This window comes from Haemaphysalis longicornis, unplaced genomic scaffold (assembly GCF_048455015.1).
Source record: "Haemaphysalis longicornis isolate Haplotype H1 unplaced genomic scaffold, Haemaphysalis longicornis Haplotype H1 scaffold_5, whole genome shotgun sequence".
Classification (NCBI taxonomy): domain Eukaryota; kingdom Metazoa; phylum Arthropoda; class Arachnida; order Ixodida; family Ixodidae; genus Haemaphysalis; species Haemaphysalis longicornis.
In genome coordinates, this window is record NW_027526385.1 from 10,886,905 (window position 1) to 10,907,713 (window position 20,809).

A 20,809-nucleotide genomic window follows, 5' to 3' on the forward strand; every position below is an offset into this window, starting at 1 on the left:
TCGAACAGATGACAAATAAAAACTGATTTGTGACCATCTATAGATGGAGGTAGAGATTGTCGGTGGTGGCCTTTTCTAGCCAATTCAACTTGTTTACAAAAACAGAACGACTCAGCACAACCCGCTTGTGTATGTCCCCTCGAAAGTCATTCCCCGACTTTTGCCCAAAGCGGTCTTCTCTGGCAAATAATTTTGAAGTGTACTCGGTATGTTTTTGCATTCGTCCTAAGATTTTAGGTCGGGAGGACACACTAACTTGAGATGCCATTGTACACCTTCCCTACGAAGAAAAACATAGACAAGCTTTTCTTGTAGGCAAAGGCATCTTTACATTAGTTTTGTGAGCCGTTTGACCCGACCAAAAGCCACCTTCACACCCCCCTCAGAGGCCGATCATATCGGACCAAAAACGCGATTTCTAGTTATGATTTTTGGAGCACTCTTTCCACGCAACTAGTCAATCCGATCAGCCTATACGAAGAGAGGAATAGGCACTGCCTCACCCTTAAAGTTAATTCTCAACAAGTGACTCTTTTTATGCCCTCTGGAAGCGTCCAATGAAAAGTAAATGCCTTCTTCGTGAGCTGCATACCGCTACCATGACATGGTGGGATTCAGGCTGATCACGGTGTCATGGCGTACCATAGGAACTTTGGGGTGCTTCGTTTCACCTCCCCAAAAAATGGTCCAATACTTCGTTTTTTACATTTTTATTTAAGTGCCACACTCATGAGCCAGTAAAGGTCTATTTGTTGGCGAGGCTTCTTTCCGCAGTATGCAGTATAGCAGTACGTGTGTCACCTGCAACGGAGAAGACGAGAAGGTTAGGCTTTGCTAGGATAAAACACTGCATTTCTTCTATTTCTTAGTTGATTCATTTGGTTTCTTTTTACACTTTTTTTCATGTTTTTACCCACACTACACTTTATCCATCCACTGACTTTTTATTTTGTGTAAAATTCGTTTTTGGTTGTTTTATTTGTATTTCACGTCTTGAGCAAATCTTAAGCATTCAAGTTCCGTGTGGAACTTTATGCAATGCTTCTGAAAATGCGGCTCCATAAAATTGTTTAGGATGATCTTTCATGGCTCATGAATACGGAATGCAAGTTTGGTTGTGATAAGACAGCTTTGACACGATGACAATGATGCAGATTGTTTCGCAAACACAAAACAAGTCTTCTAGACATTACAGAAAACAGACGAAGCAGTGACCACTCCCCAGCCACTTTCTGGTGAGGTGGGTATGACGTCCCAGAGACTTGTTAGTACTATTGGCGGCCACCGAGCAAAATAAACGCTAAGAAATGTAGCTGGCTCTCTTTAATATGGCATCTAGTTTCGTTTGGTAGTATCACTTGAACGCTGACGAGCAGTGCAGTTATCGTCTTAATAATTAGCTTTTTCATGCTTCCTCTATTACGTAACTGTTACCTCAACTTTCTTCCATGCTGACCTCATTTTGCGTGAAATATAAACGTTCCTGAATGTGTTTTGCGTTTTTCTTTTTCAATTTTAAACCCGGCTTCCGTTGCTGTAATGGAGCTCAGGGAGTTATCAAAGACCAGTAACTTTTCAAATTGAACGATGTTGTGCTTTGTCTTCGCGGCACCTTTGAGGGCTGCAGGGCTAATCAAACAAAAAGAAGTCTTCATCTGTGTTTAAAATGAATATGTTGCGGTGGTAAAGGTATCAAATTGCAAAATATATTCACCATTGTTACATATTTATTTTATGTTTATATCCTTTATCAATGTTTAATTATATATCTTCGAAGCGAAAACCTCTTCCCGTGCCTAGTTGATGGAATTCCGGCGCCGGTTGATGTGGTGAGGCACTGTGACCAATGAACACTAGACAGGTAGTCACGCATTTCGGATATTTCTTTCCTTGGGCGTTAAGTAGACTGTGTCAGCAAGAGGCTAAGTTGAAGTGTTTTCTTCGTTTGGCTTATCTGTACTACTGCAGGTTTCTGCTGCACGTGCCGCGGCTGAATCAACATTGCACGCATCGTGTGCACTACCAACACAACGACTGTTTCGTAACCCTATCGGAAAACCCAGCGGCGCTGGAGCTCCGCTTCCAGCGTTCGCCTGATTATGGGTCTACCTAATGCTGAAATACGCCGGACGCGGGAACTCTGGAGCGCGCGGGACCCTGGACGCTGGAACACGCCGTACGTGGAAACGCGTGGTTCCGGCGCGCGCTGAAACACGCCGGAGACCACGCCGGAGACCACGCCGTCTCCAGCGGATATCGTGGCTGATGCTCGCGCTAGGCCTTTTTTCACATCGCACGTATTCCAAGTCACGTAGCCTAGCGAGCGGCTGAAGTCGTCGCGACCATCAGGGTTGCGCCCACCGCGCCCTAATCCACTATGTAAATAAAATTTATCTCTCTCTCTCTCTCTCTCTCTCTCTCTCTCTCTCTCTCTCTCTCTCTCTCTCTCTCTCTCTCTCTCGCCTAGCGATTCATCGTATTCACTCGCATCAAAGTGCCAATAATCCCAGGCACCGTGGTTTGTCGTCGCTACAGGAGTCCTCACTTCGAGATGCTTGAAATTCGGACCACTGTTCTTGCTTTTATCACAGCTTCCATAGTTTTACACGTTGCTGCTGGCACTTCCCGGAGACATAAGATGCACGTTTTTGCAAAAAAGTCACGCGTACTTCAAGTAGGCACAGCGCAGATGTGAAATGTGGACGAGCCACTAAGCCACGCAGCCACCGCCAACTTTTGACCGAAAGACGAAAACCAGGAGGGAACAAAGTGTTCCCTAGCCAATCACGAGAACTTGTTCCGCGTCCCTTCTTTACCCTCCTCATTTCCCAGTATTGTGGGCTCCCCCGCCCCGCGAGTGCTGTCGCGTGACAGGGCGATGCCTCCCGAACTTTCTTCCAAACGGCCGGGCTAGAGCGAACGCGCGCGTTTTCTTTCTCTCTAAGTTTCTTTTTTTTTTTTCTTGACGAGTCTTAATAATGCCATGGGTTAACCGGCGCCATTTTTTTTCTTCTCGCACAGGTAGCGGCAACTGGTGGCAGGTTTGAAAAACTTATTTTCACTAGTCAAACTTGATTGGACACATGGTTCGCGTTAAACTAAAAAGGTTACTCGCTAGAAAAAAACAGCACGCGGATTGAGACAATGGGGCTCTCAAATACATGTCAGAATGTAAACTGAAATAATTATTGTCTTCAAAAAGCACGTCTTGCTTGTGCTTTATGCGCCCGTTTTGCCTACGGGCTACCGTTATTACCTGATACTTTTATCAAAGATTGTTTGTGGTACAATTATTCAACCTTAATTACCTCAAACAACCCCAGGCATTTGTGAAGGTTCTTTATTTATCCATTTGTTTGGTTAGCGAGCTACGCTTATATGCTCCAACATTACCGTGATTTGTGCTAACTTTCGTTGTTAATTTCAATTTTACGGCGAAGGGTTTTTCAAACGCGGCCGGAATGCTAATAGTAGCAATACAACAAACTTCCATTACGATAGACGCAGCGCAATTGAACCAGACGACCGTCACTCGTACGCAGCATTCTTTCCGTGCAGCGCACACTTAAAAAGTGGGATTTACAATTGCCATTTCACAGGTACGGGTGCAATTTGGCGCGCAAAAACGATTCATCTGACGGAACTTCTGAAAAATTCATTACTCCCCTCAATTGGCCTTCTCCACCATCCGGAATTTATTGTTCGTGCATTGGTCGCTACTTCCGTGCCGAAATCGCGCACAACGCAAAATCTCGTTCATTCTGCGAGATCGCTAAAATATCCGTGTTCTATTTTGATCTCTTTGTATTAAAGAATTAAAATGCAAGCATCAACCGCAATGTGCTTTGGCAAGCCATTCTTGCGAAATTGTTTGTCTGTATAGGGTCTGACAATGTTATTCACAGTAAGACATTTTAGGGCCATAAACCATTTGGAGGTGATACTCACAGTTGAGAAGTAGCTTTACAAGTTTCAGGCCGAACAACAGGAGTGGTGGCGCCATCGTTTCACGAAGACCAGTAATGAACGCAGTCAGAACAATGCAGGCGATTTCCTTCAGTATATCATGTGCAATGATGGCTGGTAGTTTTTTGAGAACACACTAAGGTGCAGATACGGAAAAATGGCAGTATTGTATGTATTAGTACGCATTCGGTTTTATTAGCACCAAGGGCCTTACACAGTGGTTTAAAAGTAAACAAAAATACGCCATTACAATGACAAACATTCGTGCAGCAAGAGTTGCAATACCCGCGGAACTTCGTGTGCTGTTTTATTACTCACGAAGACATTGCGTATACGTGTATGTGTCAATTGTTTATTCATCCGCATGATTTACTAGTCGGCCAATCTCCTGTTTCGCTGGAAAGAACAAAAGGGCTCTAGATTGTCGTAGACGAAGGAAACACGAAAGACATACAGGCGCCTGCATACTGGCGTTTGTATATGTATTCTGGTGTCTCTATATGTCTTTTGTGCCTCCCTCGTCTACGTCCGTTTAGCGCTTTTTTTTTTTCTTTTTCTAGGGAAACAATGCACCAACTATCTCAGCAAGCTTTGTTAACTCCTGTTTCACTTGACTGAATGCATACACATAATCAGTAAATCAGTAACCAAAAATAGCAGTAATCCCCATTCTGGTAATAATACCCACAGAAATAGAGGCCTCGTTAACTTTAACGCACGAAGCATCCGCAAGAAACTCATTACATCAGCACATTTGTTAGATCGCTACTACATCCCTTTTCTTTTTTTTGCCTGTCGGAAACTCGGCTTTGCAATGACGATGCTCTCTTGTACGGCTTTCCTCGTTATCACTCCGAGTCTTCGTCAAACTAGTAACCATGGGGGTGCTGATATCTTCATCTCACAACTTGATATCGCAATAAAGGTCACTCATTGTGAATCTGTATTTGTCGAACTTGACAAATATTTTATTGAGGGTGCAGATAAAAACTTTATTCTGGTATGCCTCTATCTCTCGTCATCGTCATCCGTTTCTGAATTTTTGATTAGCCTTGACGCGGTATTTCAAAAACTGTCGTTGGAAAACACGAACGTTGTTATTGTAGGAGATATTAACATCAACCTGCTGGATATTGATTCTAAAACGCCCGCAGACTACATTGCCTGTTTCAGTGGGTTCGGCTACGAATCCTTAGTTCAACTTCCTACTAGGTGCACGTTCCTGGGCCATGAAACTCTACTAGATTATGCCATATCAAACATATCACCTGCACCGGCATCTGGAGTTGTAAGTGTAGACATCAACAACCATTATCCCATATTTCTTACGTTTAGCGCTGCAGCGGCAAAAGGCCTCCCGTGTTTTTCAACTTCACTGTTCAACAGAGATATAAATTTGTCTAAATCGTTACCTCCACTGACTGGTCCCGTATCGACACCTTAAAGGACGGAGAGAGAGCTATAGAAGATTTTTGTAACACTATCCATAATGCCATATCCGCCAGCACCTCTATAGTGAAATGTAAAAAATCGTACAAGTACCCTGGCCACCCTTCGGTTACGCAGGGGCTACTACGAAGCACTCGCAAGAAAGAACATTTATAGCGCAAGACTAAACGCAAACTTTTTAACTCATCACTTGCTAGGCACTACCAGAATTATTCCGAAGTTTTAAATAATTTGTTCAGGGCAGCTAAACAACGTTACTACGTACGCGAATTGGATAAAAATAAAAATACTCCTACAAACAATGGAAGTTATTTAAATATTTTCTAAACACGCCCGCATGCAATGTGCCTGTACCGGAAGCAAACCACAACGGCGTCATTCACAAATCTGACGACGTTGCTAATACATTTTGTGAATACTTCTTTTCGCTTCCGAAACCACAAGTTTCTTTGTCATATTCCAATATACCCCGTTCTAGTCATATATTTTACCTTTTTCTTGTGTTACCTGAGGACGTACACTTGACAATTTTGGTGTTGAAAGACTAGAGCAGGACCAGACAATATTCGTGCCAGTCACTTAAAAGTTGTTGTCGATGTTATTTCTGTCACGTTAAGCATAATAATCAATCGCATTTTTGGAGGCCGAATTTTCCCGCAAATTTAAAACAAAAGCCAAAAATTATTTCTGTGTTCAAAAAGGGAGGTAGGTTACTAATTTCCAACTACAGGCCGATCTCTATTCTATGAAGTATCAGTAAGATTATTAAGCGATTGTTCGTACAGCGGTTGAATTATTTCGTCACGAAATTTGACCTCCTTTAGCCCAATCATTTTGGTTTTCGTGCTGGAAGCTCGACTAGTCTCGCACACCTATCTCTAACAGATTATATAAAAATCAACAGACTTCGGCATGCTAGTAGGCTCAGTGCTTATAGATTTCACAAAGGCTTTCGATACCCCTAATAATAATATTTTGTTCCATAAGCTTGGTCTGTACGGCATAAGGGGCCTTGCACTATCTTTTTGGAGGAGCTATTTAATTAATAGGGAAGGCAAAGTTTACAAAGGCGAAAGATCTGATACCAAAATTATCAATCAAGGGGTCCCCAAGGGTCAATTATGGGATACAAAATTTTTGTTTTACCTTTATTGTCAGCTACATTCCAATTCCCTTCACTTCTTGTCGGTTTTTTTTTCACTTTTTTTTTCAAGCTGTGCAATACTCGCCCGTGGAACTGCGTTTGTTTTCGTCTCTCTTGGCAAAAATTGTTTATAGATTTTGCTTAAATGCGCTGTTTCGCCTATTCGTTTTTCCTGCACATTCTAAAGTGTTGTTTTGCTTAAAGTTGTGACTTTACATATACAATATAGTGTAGTGTGTCTGGTTTTTTTCCTTTTTCCTTTTTCTTCATTGCTTCCCTTTTCCTCTTTAGTATTTGTTTTCTTCTCATTCTTGTCTTTCAATTGAGTCGTTTAATTTATTTCAGAATGCCTGTGCCCGTCTCTCCGTGCACTACATAGCTTTTGTAGTACCCAGATTCTGTGAAACGATCAGCCCCCGTACACGCCGACCATGTAGAAATTGCGCCAACACGAAGGGTTCTTCAGAGTGCCACAACTCGTCTTTAGACATCTATAAACGAGCTCTTTGAAGACACCGAACTGACTATTTCCAACTTCCAAGCAGCGATCCACGCTCATGAAAGAAGCTATGTCACCTTCAATAAACTCAACGGGGAGATCTCCGACTTTCTCAACCGCCAAGGTTTTGAGGACTTGAAAGGTCCTCAAAGCGGAACCGCAAGCGATGGAAGCGGAAAAAGTGACACGCCTTGATGACCATGTGCACGAATGTTGTTTCGTGGCAGGATGAAGCTAAGTGGTAGTGTATAGCGTATTTACATCAGGAAAAGCGAGAGTTTTCTTCAGGGAGGGAGAGTGTAAGTTGCGCTGTTCGCCAGCTGGAGCACGAATAGTCGGCCTCTTCCTCCTTGGGCGGATTTCATTGGCGCCAGATTCACTAGGCTCTCTCCCGTCTAGCGTAGTCTCAGATGAGGGAACCCGTAAATGCAAAATAGTTTCGGGAAGCCGTAACTGCCGATGGCGCCGTCCCGGTGCTTATAGCGAGCGAACTGTTACTGCTGTAAGGTAGGGGGCACGTGCATTGTAGAGCTGAATACGAGTGACATGAACAAGACCAACTTCAAAGGATGGCGGTGAGCGCGAACACAGGCGGCGCTGCGAAGCGCGCCTCCGTGACGTCAGCTTAGGGATTCTCGCATTTCTCGTCTGCTTCACTCAGGATCGCTCTCCCTGCTGTTTCTTTGCGCTCGGTCAACGTCTGATGCTTGCCCGCACCAGAATTTGCGTGTGGGTAACTTTTTATCATAATAATAGGTTTAAAATCGCATACACTAGCTCATGGTGTCAATTAAAATATATTTTTGGATACCGCTACGGGAGAAACATTGCCGGCGCCACCCCATTCCTTGCGAAGCCGGTCCTGTGCGGAGCGCGAAGAGTCGGAGCTAGGCGTCAGCTTCTCATGTAGGCATTCGAACAAAAGGAACAGTCAGCTGCTAATAACCGACAACAGCGAAAATGGAAGACCAAAACAAATTCTAGGCCTTCAGGGCTGTCGGATTTGGCAGAACGCATCACGATTCTCGGTAATCATATGTAAGGTAAAACAGTTTTTGCAACCTTGCCGAACGCTCGAACGCGTTTTGTCACATCACTTTACGTTGTCAAGGCATGAAAGTTTGCCGACATGCACTATAGACTGCAAAAACTGTAGGTTGAGTTCCAAATAACCCTGTGTGTATATACGCGCGTGCTGCCTCTATACCAGGCATCTAACCAGTATGGAGGTTTATTGAGCAAAACGAGTCACGCCTTCGTTAAATTTATAGTAACACATATATGTTTGTTAAGTCCTGGAGAGATATTTCGGAACATTTTGCACAGCCACATCTTCCCGATATTCGGATATGAGTTATAGGAAAACTGCACTCAAGAGGAGGAGGAGTAAGAGTAAGGGGAGGAGGGGAAAACTTTGTTTAACAAATATATCGATGTGGTTAGAGGGCCGGGTCCTAAGTCCAGGACAAGAGAGTAAAAGTAATTTTCTTCAAATCATAGAGCGCCATCTCGAGTAGAATAGGATTTGTTCTTCGCGCCTGGAAGGGTTGAAAAGCAATAAAGAGCTACTTGGAATTCTTCTTCGGTTTCGAGTCTGGTAATATATGCAGGTATACTATTTATTACGTTAGTTAGCGAGTATATCATGCCTTCAACACCGTAATCATGTCATCATTGTTCGAGTTGAGAGTCAGTTCGTTATGATAACGATATAATTACGATAGAAATTCGGAGCACAAAAGCCGCCTTCGAAAACTGTGAACCACGTTGTTTAGGGCGCGATCGCGGTGGCGTAGCACAAACCTTCTCATTGTATTTGCATGTGAATAAACAAAGCACGCTGCGGATATGCACCTTCTTGCACGCAGCCGTAATGAAAGCCAATTTGTGAACACGGGAATGTATGCCATACAAAATGAAGGAAATATCCACACGACATTTGTGAGGCTCCCAAACATCCCGAAACCTCCTAATAAGAAGTTGGTGACGGCGCAGGAAAATTAATGCTTTGGGCAGAAAAAAAAAGCAAGAAACATTAATCCGATACAAGATAACAACGAAAGAAACAGAAGAAAGCCTGCTGCGCGATGAGCGTGTAGAGGCCGCTGCTTGGTACGTAGTATTAGACTGTTGAGTCTTCATAGAAGCATCTCAAAAATACTGCAGGGAAGCCTACGCATTTTGAATACTTATCGAGAAGCTCTGATCGCTGATCCTCGCGAATAAGAAAGAAAGGACGAGTTACACACGATCTTCTGACCGATACTCTGAAGAAAGTTGTTCTCTATCTCTTCGTGTGTTGCAAACTTGTGGGGGATACAGCTTCAAATTATTCAGATGCGTCAGAAGCTGGCAAAATAACTGAGTCGCTAGAAATACGCTCTTTAACGCACTACAGCAACGAAGCGGGCGATTTCTAGCCCAGGCACTGTTGCCCCTCACAAGCGGAGTGTAGCAGACGACAGCGGCGCGAATCCCTAAGCCGACGTCAGAGCCAGGGGGCGCCACTCAAAGATCTCACCGCCAATGCGGACTCGGCGTTATGGGTTGGCGTAGCGCGACAGCAGGTTTTCGGGCCGGCCAACACGACGGGAAGAAAACCAGACGAAGACTAACAAACCCGGTGAAAAAATCACAGTGCGATGGCTCAGGGCGTAATGATTCTTCGGCATCGTCTGTGAAGCAGAAAGCTTGGCACGAGCAAGTTGGCGGGCCAGATGGGCTTAGGCAAGATAATCATGAGCATATTCAGACATCGGTGTACTTCTGGCCAGTAAAATAGCAGCCACAGGCAAGATGGTCTCTCAGCCGAATAGAAAATAAATTGGGGAGTAACCAGCAATGCCGTAGCGAGAGAAGTTAGAGAGGAAGTGACGTACGGTAGAGCAATGTCCCAATCGTGATGGTCATTGCATATAATAGTCCCAATCGTGATGGTCATTGCAGAAGACATATCACTAAGGGCTTTCTTGAATCGCTATGTAAGGCCACTGGCTTGTGGGGGTACGCCGTAGTTAGTTTGTGTAGAATGGAGCATGGGGAGGAGGATGCCGTCAATGACTTCCGAGAATCACTAGTGGCCGCGGATTCTTTGGAGCTCGCGGGGAGCACCCTGATGTAGTATGAAGTTTGTCAACAAGAAGTTTTCTACGTCAGTAGAGCAGCCAGTTGGATTCGCACTAGTTATAGCGTAGTGTGTCACCTAGCTGGTCGCGATGGCAGTTCCCTCATTTCTGAATATCGAAAAGGGATAAAAGCCCAGGAGGTACAACCCGACGCAAAATAACACATAGGGAGGAACATCTATTTGTTGTAGCGGGGCTACTGGGAGCACGGCAACTATGTTCCTTCGTTGGCACCAGTTCACAGGAACCATTGCAGCGACGAACGGATGGGAAAAGGTAGTGCAACTGGAAATGTCGGCGAATTCGGTCGTAATTGTGGGCGGGACCGAGATGACCAATTAGTGGTGAGCCATGAAGTTGCGGTTGTATATCCCAGCGAAGGTGTTCCGGTAGGGCTAGAATTCTTGAAGCCCATTGGAACAAAATTTAGGCGGTACAGAACGCCATCCTGGAGCACGAAACCATGCGCAGATTCGCTTTCTTGGTCGAAAACATACCGGCCAATTATCAGACGCAGAAAATCATTTTATAAGCGTTCTTGTTGTGTGTTGGTAACATCACAACTGGAGAGCACGCACTCCGCATGGTCATTGTATGCGCAGTCTGTAGGGTCGACGTGGTAACGGGACAAACAGTCGGCATCCTTGAGCCGGTGACCAGACCTATTAACGGCGATAAAAGAGAACTCTTGTAGACGGAGTTCCCAGTGATCAATTCGACCCACAGGGTCTTTCAACAGCAGCCAGCATAGAGTGTGGGGGTGAGTAGAACGGCAAACGGGCGTCCGTATAGGTAGCGTCTAAGACCGGTAGCGCCCCAAACGAGTTGAAGGCTTTCCCGCTGCATCATGAAATATTTGCGCCTTGCTTAGCGCAGCAGGCGCCTGGCGACCGCAATCACTCTGCTGTGGCCAGATTATTGCTAGGCAAAAACGGAGCCTTTACAATGCCCACTCGCAGCAGTGCTGACTTGGGCTAGAGCTGTGGGGTCAAGATGAGCCAAAATCAGGGCATTGGTCAGATGCCTAGTGAGTGTCGAAAATTGGAAAGCTTGTTCGGTGTCCCAGACACACGTGGCGGTACTTTTGAGAAGTTCAGTTAAGGGAAGGGGTATGTCGGCAAACGTTTCAACGAAATGGCGAAAGTAGGAGCAAATGCATGCAAAGCTGCGTACGTCCTTCGTTATGGGTGATGCTGGAGAGTTTTTAAAGGGACACTGAAGGGTGAATGAAATTTTATTTCCACTGAAACATAACACGTTTCGTACCACTCGCAGCTTTTGTTGAGTGGGCAGCCATGCCTTATTTCTCGAAAAATCTGAAATAAAACTTGCATTTCTCTCTCGTGCTTTCTATGCATTTTTTGTGGCGTAGACATTGGGTCATAAAGTAGAGTCGAGGCACTGGTGCTTTCTAGTGCGCAAACGGCTGCGGCTAGGTGCTCTCAGCAGTAGATTTACGTCACCGAGCCATAATTGATTGATTGATTGATTGATTGATTGATTGATTGATTGATTGATTGATTGATTGATTGATTGATTGATTGATTGATTGATTGATTGGTTGCTTGATTGATTGATTAGTTGATTGATTGATTGATTGATTGATTGATTGATTGATTGATTGATTGATTGATTGATTGATTGATTGATTGATTGATTGATTGATTGATTGATTGATTGATTGATTGATTGATTGATTTAACGCACCGACGCAACGCAGACGATAAGGTGCGCCGTGGTGGAGGGCTCCGGATTAATTTTGACCACCTGGGGATCTTTAATGTGTGCCGAAATCTCGTACACACGGGCGTTTTTGCTTTTCGGCTCCATCAAAAAAGAGGCCACCGCGGCCGGGAATCGAACCCGCGACATCGTGCTCAGTAGCGCAACGCCTCAGCCAGTGAGCAACCGCGGTGAGTCACCGAGCCATGGCCAAGCCCATAGAACGTTTTTTGACGGAGAGAGATGGCCTTCCTTTTATTTTTTGTCGTCGGTGGAACCATAAATGCCTTTCACCGCTCCAGCGGCCGGTGTGCCCGCCTACACCGGACACCCAGCGCCCATCACGCCTACCGCGACAGAAAAAACGAAAAGCGCCGTTTCAAATAACCTGAAAGGGCTCGTTGCACGGCCATTCGTCGCCCAAGCGGGAGGGTTCATCTCACCTCGTTTGGCCATGACGTCCATCCCATATTCCCTACTCGCCTGACCCGCCAACCTGGCGTAAAATGCACACTCGCTTACCGCACCCGTTTTTAGTAATTTCGTGGCCGAGGCTCCGCCCGGCCCAAACTTGACAATGGTAGAGCTACGTGTGCATGAGTTATGGATTATTTGTCAATAGTGGCTCGCGACGAAACGAAAACCAGAAGTTCGCAAGATTTGGACACCTACCTGCGGTAAGTACCTTAATTTTTCGCGGGCGATAAGGTTCCAACTGGACGCAGGCACGCTATAAACCAGAGTAACATCTGCGCCCGGAGAACGGTTTCCAAATTCTTCGGGTCGCTTAACCACCATTTGTACATTTTGCTCCTTTTGCTACTTCCTGCTGAAGATATTGCTTCAAAAGGATCAGGCGACCACCGTGGTAGGGTATTGACTTGGCTATTCGCGCGCCAACTCATTTTCAAAACAAAACTGAAAGCTTGATAGCCGACTCTGAAGAGTCAGGGAAGCAGCCTGTCTTTCAATGTATAACAGCTGTAGTCTGTGTATCTTTAAATCAGATCAGCTCACGGAAAGCTTTGACTAACAATTACTTCACGTGTTTAGCTAGCCAGTGTTTATTTGAGGAAAACATTTAGAGACATTTCTCAAATGCGCTGTCCCCGTTCACCACTTTTGTGACATCGCAAACCGCAGTACCCAAAAATGCACGGGGTGTCATCCCCTGTTTTCCCGTTTCTGGCATATTCTGTTTTAATGAACATTGGCTGCGATAATTGATTGTTATATTAGATTCTCGGCTTGTTGCAATAATACATTATCGGCACCATAATCTATTGATACAGGCCAAATTGTTTCCACCCTTTAGTGTCTCTTTAACGGTGTGAATCCTGCCAGGGTCAGGCTCAAAGTCAGGGTCACAGTCGACGAGTTTCCAAGGGATAGTGAATTGGTGGCGACCGAACTGACACTTTCCGCAATTAAGCTGGAGCATAGCCCGCCGAGACCAATCTAACTTTCTAACTAACAGTCAATAACATAATTTCTGCCAGCTTAGATTTCCGTTAACCTAAAGAACGACGAGGGTTTCATAAAGGCTATTCAACAATGGACCATATTTACACGATCAATCAGGTGATATAGTATACTGAACCCCTATATATAGCCCTTATAAACTATAAAAAAGCATTTGACTCGGTGGAAACGTCAGCAGTCATTCAGGCATTACCGAACCAGGGTATAGACAAGCATTATGTAAGAATACTGGAGGATATTGACAGCGGGTCCATAGCTACCATCATCTTCCATAAAGAGAGCAGTAAAATACCTATCAGGAAGGGCGTCAGACAAGGAGACAATCTCTCCGATGTTATACATAGCATGTTTACAAGAAGTATTCAGATTGGGAACAGGTGGGAGTAATGGGTAACGGAGAATACCTCAGTAAGCTCAGATTTGCTGATCACGTTGCTTTGTTAAGCAACTCGGGGGACAAAGTGCAAAGCATGCTTACCGCACTGGACAAACAGAGCAGAACCATGGGCCTGAAAAGTATTATGCGGAAAACTAAAGCAATGATCAATAACCTCAGGACAGCACAGCGTTTTGAGATAGGTAACGAGGCAGTAAAAGTGGTATTCGAATATATCTACTTAGGGCAAACTGTGACCCCGTATCCCGGCCATGAGGCAGAGATAATTCGAAGTATAAGAATGGGGTGCAGTAAGCATTCTCAGGTAACGACTGGCAGCCTACCAGTGTCCCTGAAGAAGAAAGTGTATGACAGCTTTATCTTTTCGGTACTCACCAACGGGGCAAAAACTTGGAGGCTCATTAAGAGGGTTTAACTTGAATTGAGGACGACTCAGCGAGAAATGGAACGGGAGATGATATATGGAGCATTAAGGAACAAGAAGAGAATGGAGTGCTTCAGGGAACCAACAAGTGCTAAGGACATTTTAGTAGAAAATAATAAGACGAAATGGGTGTGGGCAGGGAATGTAATGTGAAGGCAAGATAACCGATGGTCATTATGGGTAACAGAGTGGATCCCTAGCGAAGGGAAGCATGGCAAAGTGCAGCAAAAAGTTAGATTGGCAGATGAGATACAGAAGTTGGCGGGGATAAATTGGTCGCAGTTAACACAGGACCGTGGTACATGAAGAATAATGGGTGTTAGAAAATGTGGTCTGGTTGAGAAGACGACGAAATAGAAACAAGAAGCCAGTAGCCACTGCACAGGCAGGGACTCTCGTGACATCATCATCCTCAGAATTGGACAGAATCACCCGTCGGAAGGTCACCAATAAACTGGTGCTCCTTTAACCGCGTCTGCCTCCTGGTCTTCGACATTTTGGTGCCGTGACAAGGATGCCAGGATTACACAGTTGAAGACCCGTACCGATGAGGCAAGACTATTGAAAAGGACACCCCGGTCTCGAGCGGCGCATCGAATCAACTCCGACAGAGCGACGTCAACGTACCGGGCCTTACCATGGACCGTCTGAAACGGAAACGTGGGACGCTCCGCGCATCAACGACAAAGATCATTAACAAGATGAAATCCCTGCTGGATGGTAACCCACTACCGATCGGTGAGCTGAATGAACACCTCAATATGCTCAAACAGAAGAAGACTGTATTAGCCGACTTGGACAAAGAGATAGAGCAGCATGTACCAGACGAGGAACTAAATGAGAAATTTGCCACAGCAGAACATTACCAGGACTCAATCGATCGCATGATCTATCGAGTGGAGAGACAACGTGCGGCCACGTGCCCTTCGGCGGTTAAAGTACAAGTCAGGAGGTCGCTCCATCGCTTAGAAAGAGTTCAGGTTAGACTACCGCAGCTCAAAACACAGCCTTTGGGCGGAGAATTTATTCACTGGGCAGAATTTTGGGGTACATTCAAATCTACAATACATAAAAATCCATCTCTAGACGATGTGGACAAAGTTAAGTACCTGCGCAGCTACCTTAAGGGAAAAGCGGAAGGCATGATAAGCGGCTTATCGACAACCAACGAGAGCTACCCCATAGCATTCTAGCTGCTGCAGCAGCGTTTTGGTAACGAAACCTTGTTAATCAATGCGCATAGGAGCAACTTGCTAAACCTATCTAAAGTGGCCTCCTGCGACCACCTGAGCGGCCTTCAGACACTCAGTGAACGTGTACACACTAACGTTAGATCCCTGAAGAACTTGGGCGTACGCACTGAGTCGTACGGAGTCAGGCTTAAGACTGCGCTGTTACAGAGCTTACCCTATGAGCTCGTGCTCAAGATCAACAAACAAACGTTAAAGGAAGTACCAGCACGAGAACCGGGAGGTGAACAGCCCGATGAACTCTCGATGTTGCTTGACTTGTTGCAGCTAGAAATACGGAGTCGGGAAATTGCTTCCATGATGTCTGCAGCCGCAACAGAAACGCCAATTAAAACGCATTCATTCAAGAGGCAAGTCAACGACAGCGTTCAAGGTTCTGCTTCCAAGCTAGCAGTAAAGTTGTCCAGAGATAGATGTCTTTTGTGTGACTCCAATGAACACAGCACGAACGACTGTACGGCTCAAGTTTCTTTAGAAGAAAAGAAAGCCACGTTAAAAAAACTGGGCTGTTCCTCTCATTGCGCGAGGCCCTATCACCGCGCCAAGGAGTGCGAAAATGCAAGAAGACTATCATGTAAACATTGCAATTGGCGCCACATGACTCCCTTGTACGACCCAAACTGGAAGCGCCCATCACAGGAAAAAATCACGGCTGTGTCTAGTACGGCGATTGAGCCCGTGACTCCCCAGAGACCTGTTCTTCTCCAGACGGCACAAGTGTGGGCCAAGGGAACAGCTAACAAACATCCGGTGAGACTGTTATTTGAAGGAGGTAGTCAGCGTACCTTCATAACGGAAACGCTGTCTAAGAAGTTGCGAACAAAGACACTGGCCGAGGAGCAGATGACGATTTCTGGCTTGGTAAACTCGTCTTTTCATAGCAAGAAGTACAAAAGGGTACATCTGACCCTCTACAGCCAGTACGGCCATCGTAGCTTTGAAATGGAGGCTGTTGAAGTTCCCGAGATATGCAACGACCTATCTCGGTTGACGGAACCAATGACTCTGCACGAACTTGAAGCCAATGCGATGGCCTTCGCCGACGTCTCCGGCTTGAATGTCCACCCAGAACCAGGCATCAGCCTAATTATAGGAACGGACTGCTATTGGACATTCGTGACATGGTATATTCATCGCCTTAACAAAAACCCCACTGCTGTGGAAACGGTTTTCGGATGGACTGTGTGAAGGCGATGTGACATCCATTTCACCGACGATCGGCTCAGGAAATGTGAAAAGCTTTCACGTGGCTGTTGAACACCGTGAATTTACAGAGAAGAATGCCTTTTCGGGTGTTGACCACGTAAAAATTACAGAGAAGGGAGAACTTTCCGAAGGTCCAACGCTCTAAAAAGCCTTCGACCATGAAGGAATTGACAACTCGGGCGCGGAAAGTACGCCTCAACCAGAAAACTTGAACCGCATCGCACGATTGACCGCTTTGCACAAGAGGTTCACAGATTGCAGCAACAATCCGAAACCTGCACGCAATAGTTACCTTGAGAAGAAAGAAATAGGAACACCCAAAGTGAATTGGATCCCATTGACGCAAGAAATACAAGGTTATTTTTTGAACAACTCCAGCCACTTGATTTTTGTATCTGAGCGAGCTCCCTCTTGGAAAAGATTGATTCGGGCAATCATGAAAGTTCCGGAAGTCATGATGGACACGACAACTTATGCATAGTGCCTACATTCGCAGGAATGACTTGGACACGGCCAATTCAGCTACTGCGTCGTCTCGATGCTAGAGACGCGAGTGCACAGCGCATTAAAGGCTTAAAGAATTAGACATATATGTGAAGCCAACCTGATTCCTTATATTTGGCCGGCCGGAGCCTGTTAGACAATGTGGTCTGGTTGGGAGGACGACGAAATAGAAACAAGAAGCGAGTAGCCACCGCACGGGCAGGGAAGCTGGTGACATCATCATCATCCTCAGAATTGGGCAGAATCACCTGTTAGAAGGTCGCCAATAAACTGGTGCTCCTTTAACCGCGTCTACCTCATGGTCTTCAACAATTGGAGAGGCCCTTGCCCTGCAGTGGCCGTAGATATGCTGTCGTGATGATGATGATGTTGCGCGCCGAACCATGCAGGACGAAGTCCATCACCCTTTCAAAGTTTCGGGGGGGGGGCATTTCAAAGCCCAAAATTCGTGTCTTTGAACCAGAAAAACCCGTCAGTAGTTGTAAACGTGCTCTTTTTCTGTTCGTGGGTTCCAAAGAGATTTTCCAGTACTCGGAGCAAATGGAGCAAGGATCTGGCCTTCTTGAAGGCAATGGATGGCGTCGTCGATGCGAGGAAGTGGGTAAACATCCTTTTTCCTCATGTCACTGAGATGGCGGTCGTCTACGCAGAACCCCCACGTCCCGTCTTTCTTGCACACCGGTGCGACGGGGTATTCCCACGGGCTACATGATGGCTTGCCGGTGTTCTTGGCAAGCTTCTTGTTCGCGTTATTGTCTGTTACGCCATGTTCCGCCTGTGAAACCCGGTTAGCGCGTTTTCAGATGGGGCTGGTGGCGCCGGTGTTTACGCGGTGCGTCACACCTAAAATCTGGCACAAAGAGCGGTTATAGAGTGAAGGATGTCATTGTATGTCGACAAACGTCATCGAAGCTTTCCCACCCCTGTTGGAGAAATATTGGGTTCGATTGTCCGCGTAACGCTCGCTGGAGAGCGAGACGCGAGAATGTGCACAGAGGCGGTCCCATCGGTGCTTACTTTTGTTATGGAGGAAATATGGTCGTTACACACGGAAACCTGCGACATTCGAGTTGCTAAGTTATTGTTCCTCCCCGCACCGATTACCTCACAGCTGGGAGTAACCGGGGTAATAAACTGGTTCGGCCACTTGAGATTCAGCACCCTCTGATATAAGGCAAAGTCCTCATCAGATCGTCGCGTGCCTGCGTACCGACTCCAGAATCCTTAAGCTCCCAAACTTCCTACCCGGAACGTCCCACAAGCAGTCGCATGCAGCTTATCAGAATCTGGTTCACAATAAGCGCGAGGTTGAGCCACAAAAATTACGCGACGAGAGACCTTTTTGACCCGAAACTGGCAAAATCGGCCAAGGGCACACAAGCCTACTCATAAAAACGGAATCCCGAGCTGCTTCTGAAGTTACCTGAGGAGCATAGAGAATTGCCGAAATAAATTTCTTTTGAAAGGGCCACGCACAATCTCAATTCGAAAGAAGAAAGTTTGACGATGCGAAAGCCCAGTTCCTTGTGTGTGGTGTAGCCGTTAGTCTTCTCATCGGTTTAGCGAAGCTCGATGCTATCTATTCTGAATTTTTACGATACTGTTTCAATTGCAAAGTTCTGGCAAACTTCATATCCGTTAATGCGATATTTCTTATGTCCTGACGCTTATTGGCAACTACATCCGAGATGAGTGTACTAAAGTATATAACATAGCTTTCAATCGTGTTTTATGTAGGACATTTTTTTTAACCAGCCAACGACTGATATGGCCAATCTGTATTGATTTATGTCTATGAGAAGGAAGTAATTCAACACAACATAACTTTTTTTCGCTATTAAAAAAGGTGAACCCAAACACTCCGCCTGTGTCATATAATTTGTACCTTTTCTTTTGCGTTCCCTTGTTTTTAACTCATTCGTGTACAGACCCCCTTTATCCACCGCTGGATGAAACAAAATAGCCCGCATCCGCGGAAGTTTGAAAAAGCAAGGCATAATAATTTTTAAAAACCAAGCAAGATGACTTATTAAACCACAGAAATGTCGAAGTTTGTTGTCATATATTATTATATTTTGTGTTATTCGAAGTCATGCATCAGTCATTTTAAACCGTGGCACCTAATCAAACGTAAGCCTTTAACTTATTGCCAGCTCACAACGAAGCGTACATTATCGTTGCTTGTATCGATTATTGTGTAAGATGTTTAGCACAAATCTTATACTTACCGCGACGCCGGAGAAAAACAAGTGCAACTTCATCCGCATCTGCACACGCAACAAATAAAAAGTAAGTTTGTAGATCACAACCCAAAGATTTTTTAAATGTTGGTAATTGGGTATTTTGAGGAAACAAGGCCTGTTGTGGAGTTTTGCTGTTACTTACATCACGTGAGTGATGGGGATTGCAGAACGCTTGCAAAAATCTAACACACTGCAAGGAATAAAAAAGAAGTCACCACAGTTATATGCCCTCCCTACACCCTAAATATGTAGTTAACAAATACCATCTGGGCTATTAGCACAGTGCTGCACGAAAAAAACTTGGAATTTGTATTTTTCGCACATGTACCAATGAGATTTCCCATTAAATTATTTGTTGGTAAGGAACGGTATTTTTATGGTTGCCTTAGTGCTTTTCGAGCACGTTTTTAAAAGGACTATGTTCTTTGGAGAACGATCGAGTGCGAAAGATAGAAATCAACTTAGGTGTGACGCAGGTATGCGCCTCGTGGCACTTGACCCTTGTTAGATGATTTCTCCTGCTCATCAGCAATTACGCGCGTGAAAAATGTCTATAAGCCATTTGTATGTGTAAGTGGGCGTCTACTGAGTGCTTATCCCTACTCATTTGCCATTTTCGCAGCAAACCAGCCCAAAAATATTCCAATAGTACACGTTTCGTAGATAAAAGTTGGGTTTTACGAGGGGAGGTTAAGGATTACGCAATACCACCTGGAGATCTGCAACATACTACGAAATAGCGTTACACTCCTCCACACACGGTTATAAACTCATCATTCCTATGGTCGGTAGCACATTGCCTAGCGCAGCACCTAACGCACAAAGTTTTCTTTACGACAGGGAATTTCATTACATTCATTATTTCCATGGTTTCCTCGGAATATTTTACTTTCACTGACTGAAAGAAAATTCCATATAGTAATTTTTTTAGTGCAACTTTTAATTATGTATTTATAACATACTTTTATGTAGCGTGCAATTACTAGGTACACTATTTTTCTCATCTGAACTGTTTAGTGACTGGCGGAATACGCTATGAGCGCCATCACGCGTGTGGCGAGTACCATGAAAACCAGTGCTGCCCTCATCCAGTATGCAAGAAAATGGCTGCGGCCTAGCTCAGCTAACCTTGGATATGCAGTCTGGTTGAGTCTTGGTTTCGCTTGGTTTGATGTAGCTGTATTGCCGACCCCTGCATAAACCTGTTCGGTGCCGTGCAACGCTCACAGGATGACGCCCGGCGAACGCGCCGTTCCTTTTCGCCGGGCGCGAGACGAGTCACGTTGCCCGAGACGACCCATCGGCGCATGCATGAAAGTCTGCAGGGGATGTCAGCTGCCGATCAACTGATGGGCCGAAACCGCGGCAGCGGTCGCCGCTCTTGTGCGCAGAGCAGAG

The 20,809-nt window shown here is 45.3% G+C and overlaps 1 protein-coding gene across 2 annotated transcripts in view; it reads right to left on the reverse strand.

Moving 5' to 3' along the window:
- Positions 1 to 694: 694 nt before the first annotated feature.
- Positions 695 to 20,809, reverse strand: part of LOC144139040 (uncharacterized) — a 97,949-nt gene continuing 77,834 nt past the window's right edge. For both annotated transcript variants that reach the window (XM_077671529.1, XM_077671530.1), the window contains exons 8-11: positions 19,554 to 19,601; positions 19,397 to 19,435; positions 3,949 to 4,102; positions 695 to 801 (exon numbers count right to left, since the gene is read on the reverse strand). In XM_077671529.1, coding sequence (XP_077527655.1) covers positions 746 to 801; positions 3,949 to 4,102; positions 19,397 to 19,435; positions 19,554 to 19,601 — 297 coding nt within the window. In that variant the 3' untranslated portion in view covers positions 695 to 745. The remainder of the gene's footprint in view (positions 802 to 3,948; positions 4,103 to 19,396; positions 19,436 to 19,553; positions 19,602 to 20,809) is intronic.